The 6,665-nt window shown below is 43.8% G+C and overlaps 1 protein-coding gene across 1 annotated transcript; it reads left to right on the forward strand.

The window, feature by feature from the left end:
• The first annotated feature begins 1,321 nt into the window (after positions 1–1,321).
• On the forward strand, positions 1,322–5,175 carry LOC104629410 (histamine H3 receptor). The gene is made up of 3 exons (XM_075766088.1): positions 1,322–1,633; positions 1,713–1,879; positions 3,748–5,175. Exons 1-3 carry the CDS (start codon positions 1,378–1,380, stop codon positions 4,624–4,626), a joined length of 1,302 nt encoding a protein of 433 aa, XP_075622203.1. The 5' UTR covers positions 1,322–1,377; the 3' UTR covers positions 4,627–5,175.
• The last annotated feature ends 1,490 nt before the right edge of the window (positions 5,176–6,665 follow it).

Genomic DNA, 6,665 nt, shown 5'->3' on the forward strand with positions numbered 1-6,665 from the left:
TGTATACTCAACCTCAGACAAATAATAGAGATAGTATTAGGCTGTTCTTGTTTGTCTTACCTGATGTCCACATGAATAGCTTGCTCTCTTTAGAAAGCCACTGTAACTGCTTCTAAGTTTGTTATTTCAAACTGCGGATTCGTGCAAATCTGCTGCTTTTATAAAAGAGGAGTTTACCACATGTGAAACACTGGCTGAATTAAGTGAAGATTATGTGCATCCAGTGACTGTTTTTGAGCAAGTTTTGTTTTCTTTTAGTAACAAAGGGGCCACACTGAAGGCAGCAAGTCCCAAACTGCTTACAGTCTCTAGGAAACTCATGGAAAGGAAGACAAAGCCCATCGATGGCCACATATTTTAAGGCAGATGATGATCCAGTGGGCCAAATCATGAGCGCAGAGGTAGGCTGCATCTCCTCTCTTAAATTACCCTTCAGTTTTGGCAGACTTCAGCAGCCTCTGCAGCTCATTCAGCAATCGCTATGTCCCACTCCTCCTCCCCAGTGCTGGGTCAGCCATCTTGCCAGAAGCTAAAAGAAGTCTTAGCCCTTTCCTGGCTGCTCATGTTTGGTTTCTGGAATAGGTCTGCCTTCAGTGATAATCCACTGTCAATTTGGGAAAAAGAGACCTCAGAAATACTGTGTTCCTGAGTTTTGTGAAAAGAGCAGCCAGGAACAGCAGTGAGACCATCCAAGTGTTCCCACAGATGGAAATGCCGAGGCAGCCACAGCCTTGTCCACCCTGCAAGGCCACAGGCAGTGAGCTCAGCAGGAGGCACAAGATGGCCGTCCAGCACATCACCACATTACTGGCTCTGCTGGGCCAAACGCACAGGTGAAAGGGGGTAGGAAGTCTTCCAGAGATAGCAGAAAGCAGAGATCGTTAGAGGACGATAGAGGACCCTATGGGCCATTGGAAACTGCTGCAGATATGGTGTGGGGCATGAGCCGTAAAAAGGCAGCTAAGAGTAGCCAGCTAGCCAGAGGACATGAGGAGGAAACTGGGAGAGCCGTTGAGAAGGCAGGCGGGCGGCCGTTGGGGAGCCGTTAGGAGGGCAGGCAGCCGTCGGAAGCATTGCTTCATAGAACCTGCTCGTGAGGGAACCAGTCTGCGGGCAGCGGGAACAGGGCAGTCCCGCCTGCAGCCCCGCGGCAGGACTCCGGAAAGTTTTGCCAGACCGGCGCCGTCCCAGCACGGGGCCGGATGGGCTGCGGACACAACCGAGCCGCCCCACAGCCCGCGGCGCCGCGCCCGGCCCCTCCCTCTGCCCGGCGGGGCTGTGGCGGGGCGGTGCCAACAACAGCGCGGGGCGGGCGCCAGAGCCAGGCTCGCCGACGGCGGAGTTGCGGGGAGCACCGCTGGCTTTCCGCCGGCAGCCATGGGCCAGGACCTGCCGTGGCTCAACCACTCCGGCAGCCCGCGGGCGGCAGGCAACGCCTGTGCAGCGGACGGGCAGCACGACGGGCCCTTCGCCGCCGCTACCGCCGCTCTGCTGGCGGCGCTCATGGGGCTGCTGGTGCTGGCCACGGTGCTGGGCAATGCCTTGGTCATTCTGGCATTCATGGTGGACCGGAGCCTCCGTACGCAGGGCAACTTCTTCTTCCTCAACCTAGCCCTCGCCGACCTCCTGGTGGGTGAGTTTTGGGGCGCCGGGAGGGGCGGAGGGTTGTGGTCTGAAGCGCTGCACATATCACTGCCGAGCTCTGTCCGCAGGCAGCTTCTGCATCCCCCTCTACATCCCCTACGTGCTGACGGGCGAGTGGAGACTTGGCAGGGGCTTGTGCAAGCTGTGGCTGGTGGTGGACTACCTGGTGTGTACTGCCTCTGTCTTCAACATCGTCCTTATCAGCTTCGACAGGTTCATCTCAGTCACCAAAGCGGTAAGGGCTAGGCAAGTGGTCCTAAAGGTGCTCTGCAGGGGCTCCAAGGCTGCCCTTACAAGCACAAACACTGCAGGAGACAGGGGGTATTGAGGCAGTTCCCCTCAGTCCTGGAACTACTTCTGGGGGTGATTAGCTTTGGCAGACAAGACAGTTGCTTCTCACTTTGACAGTGGAAGAGGTACTCTGTTTTAGAAACAGGCACAATTTGTATATGCTACTGTTCCAGCTAGAAGGGCAGAGGGAACAAGGTGTACTTATTTCCTCCCCTTGCTTCAGCCATACAGCATGTCAGTTATCGAGAAAGGAGTAGACTAGACTTTCCAAATCAAAAGCTAGCTTCATTTTCACTTAGACCATCCTGCCTCAAAGTATTTTGGATGGTGCTGAAGTAACACATTTTACCTGCTAATAGGTTTCACTCTTCTACACACACTTCTTGGTTATTGTTCCACCCACATTTTCTTAAAACATTCATTTAGCTTCATTGCTCATTCTAAATCACACAAAGAGGCAATGATACTTTTTTTGGCAAACAGTACAAAGAGAGGCTGCAAGATCACATTAACAGTTTATATGCAACAGTGTTTTACCAACTTCTTTTTCCAGAGGGAGAAATGAACAGATTAATTCTTAAACAGTCACCACTTACAATTCCTTTATTTTCTAGGTTCCAAATTAACCATGTATTTTGCTTTCATTACCAAACTCGTGACTATACACATAATATAAATATATAGACTGGATGGTTTCAGAAACAGAAAGGGTCATAAGTGAAAAAATCAGCCACTTTAAAATACTTCAAATTAATCCTCCATATAAAAATCCCTCCCCAAGCAAGAGTATGGAAGCTGGCTGTTGGGTTAGGGCAATATAAGAACTTCATATATTCCTGTTCATATGTTCTAAATTAGTCTCTATCTCAATGAAAATGTTAATCTTCCTGCAAGACTGCTCCTAAAATCATTAGTAGCTTTGTCAAGGATTGCAAAATCAGACCCGATTCAGGCAAGCTCAGGATTCCTCAGCTGTGCAGGTATTCCACCAGAACAGCACTGGCTGTGGAGATCTAGATCCAGAAATTGGGGCAGTAAACATGAATCCTATACAGAATTCAAGGCTGGAGGACTTCGCATTCCAAACCACTGTGTGGCCACTGTAGAGATGTGAAGACTGAATTCCAATTTACTACATGAATATTGTCTAGTACACTAGGGAATTAGAACATTGAGAAATAGAAGATACTGATTTTAAGATTCTACTGAATTCTATTGCTGATATGGTTTACTGACATTTTTGCACCTTAGATTCTCTATTTTCTAAATAAAGGAAATTAGTGACTCCTCCTGTAAAGCACTTTACAGACCACAACACTCCATCTATACATCTGAACTGCAGATAAGAGTTCTGCAAGTACTTCTAAGAGAATGAAGGTAAAGATATCAAACAGAAATAAAAGCTTTTATCCACTGAATTTTTTTGGGGTGTGATTTTCACATTAAGAAAAAAGGCTATTTGTCTACAAAGCAGAAAGAAAAGAGATTGCATGGGTGTTCTAGGAATTCGGATTCTTTTATTTATTTTAAATTAAATTATTTAAAAACTCTAAATAAGTGAATTTTGAAGGGCCATCCTTCTAGCTTTTAAGCTCCAACATACATTCTCAGAACATATCCTGTCAGCTTGATAATGTTTGTTGGAATGATTTGAGAAATAGCTTTTCTGTGCGACCAGTAAGCTTGGTATAACCCTCATCCTCAAAACAATATATTATCAACCCTCACAAGTGACAGAGAAGGCCATATTCCAAGGTACCCATGTAACTAAGATACTAGTAACGTATGTGATTTAACTTTTCTCTCTCACAGGTCAGTTACAGGGCTCAGAAAGGGATGACCAGAAATGCAGTACTGAAGATGATCGCTGTATGGATTGCTGCTTTTCTTCTCTATGGTCCAGCCATTCTCAGTTGGGAGTACATTGCCCAAAAGAGCATCCTCCCTGAAGGAGAATGTCATGCAGAATTCTTCTACAACTGGTATTTCCTAATGATTGCCTCTACTATTGAATTCTTTACACCTTTCATCACTGTCACATACTTTAATGTAAGTATTTACCTCAACATCAGGAAACGCACATCCCTCAGAAATGAAAACCTATCACCTGGTCAAGAGGACTGTGAAATGAGTTTCCAGGGGAAAAAAAGGGAACACACCATATTTTTTGTAAAACCTGCTAACAGACACAAACATGAGAAAAAGAGAGCAAGCAGCCTTTCTCCCCCAAAGGTTTCAAGGCTCAGCCTGAATGACAATCAGTCATTAAATCTGACTGTCAATCAAGACCTCCCACCACTTCAGGTGGAAGTCAAGACCAAACCTCATAGGAATGGTTTCTACAAAAATACAGAAAGCATATGCAACACCGCCACCAGAGTGGACATTGCTAACACTATGGCAAATAGATTTAGACTTTCCCGGGATAAGAGAGTAGCAAAGTCTTTAGCAATTATCGTCTGTGTGTTTGGTTTGTGTTGGGCTCCATATACGCTTTTGATGATCATCAGAGCAGCTTGCCATGGGCACTGTGTGCAGTATTCTCTCTATGAGACTTCATTTTGGCTTCTGTGGGTGAATTCAGCCATTAACCCTGTTCTATACCCACTGTGCCACGTGAGCTTTAGGAAAGCCTTTATAAAACTCCTGTGTCCAGGAAAAGCCAAAATTCATCCTCATATATTTATGTGAAAAAAAGAAAGTGTGAAGGCTAACAATTAGTACATCTTGCTTTCAGTGGGAGCGTAAACTGGCTAATATTCACCTGCAACTATTAAGTGCCATGTGCACTGGGTAGTTTATGGAATACTGATAAGTAGGTACAAGTGTAGATATTTATGAATGTATAGAAACAGTCATCCATGTAGCTGAAGAAATCACAGCAGTGAAGAGAAAGGTCATTTCTCAAAATTTTTTGAGAAATTATGCCAGCAGTATATTTTCTGGTAATAGTGCACTAGCATTAAAGTGCTGAAAGAGAATACAACATTCATGGCCAATAAGAGTTCAGGCTCTCTCACTTTTAGTAACTGTAAGCATGACTGATAAGGCATTTCATAGTGTTAACCTTGGATCTGTTATATCTTACCCCCAGTTCCACTAGAAGACACAAAGGGTCTCAGCTGTTAAGTGTAGTATGTTTTTTTCCTCCTTTAGTGGCAAGCCAGACAAGATCATGAGCAATGAAAAAACCTAAATACCAGTGTCCAGGAAAAGCATGGGACAAGAGCTTTAGGTAAACTTCCCTTGGAGTAATTTTTTAAAAATATTTCCAAGTAGACTTTTACTAGTCCTAGCTAGTTCTGAAAGGAAATAATGTTTTCCCCTGTGCCACCCACTGGATCTATCTATCCATCAAGTCATCAATGGTTTAAAAAAAAAAAAAGAGATCGTATTTGAAGTGTTCAGACACTTGCGCCATGAATATTCATGCACCATGAATAGCATGACCCAAAGACTTAAAATTTACAGCCTTCCTGTTGACCATGGGTATGAAAAACAAGAGCGTAAACACCTACGTACTGTTTCTGCCATTCTGCCTCTGCCACAAGAGATGCTTGCACAGCTAAATCCTTCCTGAGTTTTGACTATATTTGTCCCATAACAGGTATGGATTTGAACATTGCTAGTGATAAAGTTTGTTTCCACTGTCATAAACATGTTCTACGTAGCTTAACAGACACTTTCCTTTGCTGACAAGAGTGATAGCTATCAAACAGCCACAGTTGTCCATTGCCACAGCCAAAATGCATGTTAGTACAGTTATCTTAAAGTTTACAGACAGTATTTTGAAGTTATTTACTTTGTCAATTTCAATAAAAGTAATTAAGAACTGTGCAAGAGTCATAACTTTGTAGCCTTAACAAGCGGTACATGGAAAAAAGCACTAGCCTACAGCATTTCGGTAACTGCAGTTGAAACTGCAAAACCATTATTCAAAGACATTTCTTAAGTTACAAGGACTGACCTTGAGGATTAAACAAACATGGTTAGCCAAACACTGTAAACTAGGACATATCCCTACTATATGAATGTATGTACATGAACGTGATCATCATGTTCCACTATGGATGTTTTATAACAAAACAATCAGCTTAACAGTTCTGTTAAGAGGAACAGCATCAACAGATACAGAGCAACATTAAGATTTTTGAACAGCATTAGTTGTATCACTAGGCAAGTAAAGCCATTAGATTCTCTCCCCATTCCTCCTCCCCTCCAAGCCAGCCTTACACATCAGTAGATTAATCATCTAATTGCTGTCTACTCCATAATTCTTATGTTTCCTAGGATCATATTTGCCTTTTACAGAAAACAGGTAGCATTATTAGACACTCCCACCAAGGTCTCATTCGCTGTCCAGTCAAGCCAGGACAGTTTTCACAACAGTGACTCAACTCAAGGAGTAAGGAAGTTCAATCAGATAGCTTTAGAACATTATCCAGGTAAGGTAAACCAGACATTTCACAGTTCTCAGCAACTGGCATTAACCTACAGACAAGTCTTCACAAGAGTTGCCATTGGCAGTTGTACTACTGCTCCATTTCCTACAGCTTTGTCATTTAATTGCCACTCGTGTCTCTGCCACAGACCTAGAATCCAGCAGGATTCTCCACCACGCTCTCAAGATAAGTCGTAAAAGTGTTCTGAAATATCAACACACATCATCTCAGCATCATTTGGAAAAACACTGGATTTGAATTATAAAATTCTATATTTGAAATAGTAGC

This window comes from Balearica regulorum, chromosome 13 (assembly GCF_011004875.1).
Source record: "Balearica regulorum gibbericeps isolate bBalReg1 chromosome 13, bBalReg1.pri, whole genome shotgun sequence".
NCBI classification, from domain to species: domain Eukaryota; kingdom Metazoa; phylum Chordata; class Aves; order Gruiformes; family Gruidae; genus Balearica; species Balearica regulorum.

Coding starts and splice junctions, on each gene's coding strand:
- LOC104629410 (XM_075766088.1), top strand. CDS start 1,378: ATGGGCCAGGACCTGCCGTGGCTCAACCACTCCGGCAGCCCGCGGGCG. Junction 1,634..1,712: donor CCTCGCCGACCTCCTGGTGG/GTGAGTTTTGGG, acceptor CTCTGTCCGCAG/GCAGCTTCTGCATCCCCCTC. Junction 1,880..3,747: donor TCATCTCAGTCACCAAAGCG/GTAAGGGCTAGG, acceptor TCTCTCTCACAG/GTCAGTTACAGGGCTCAGAA.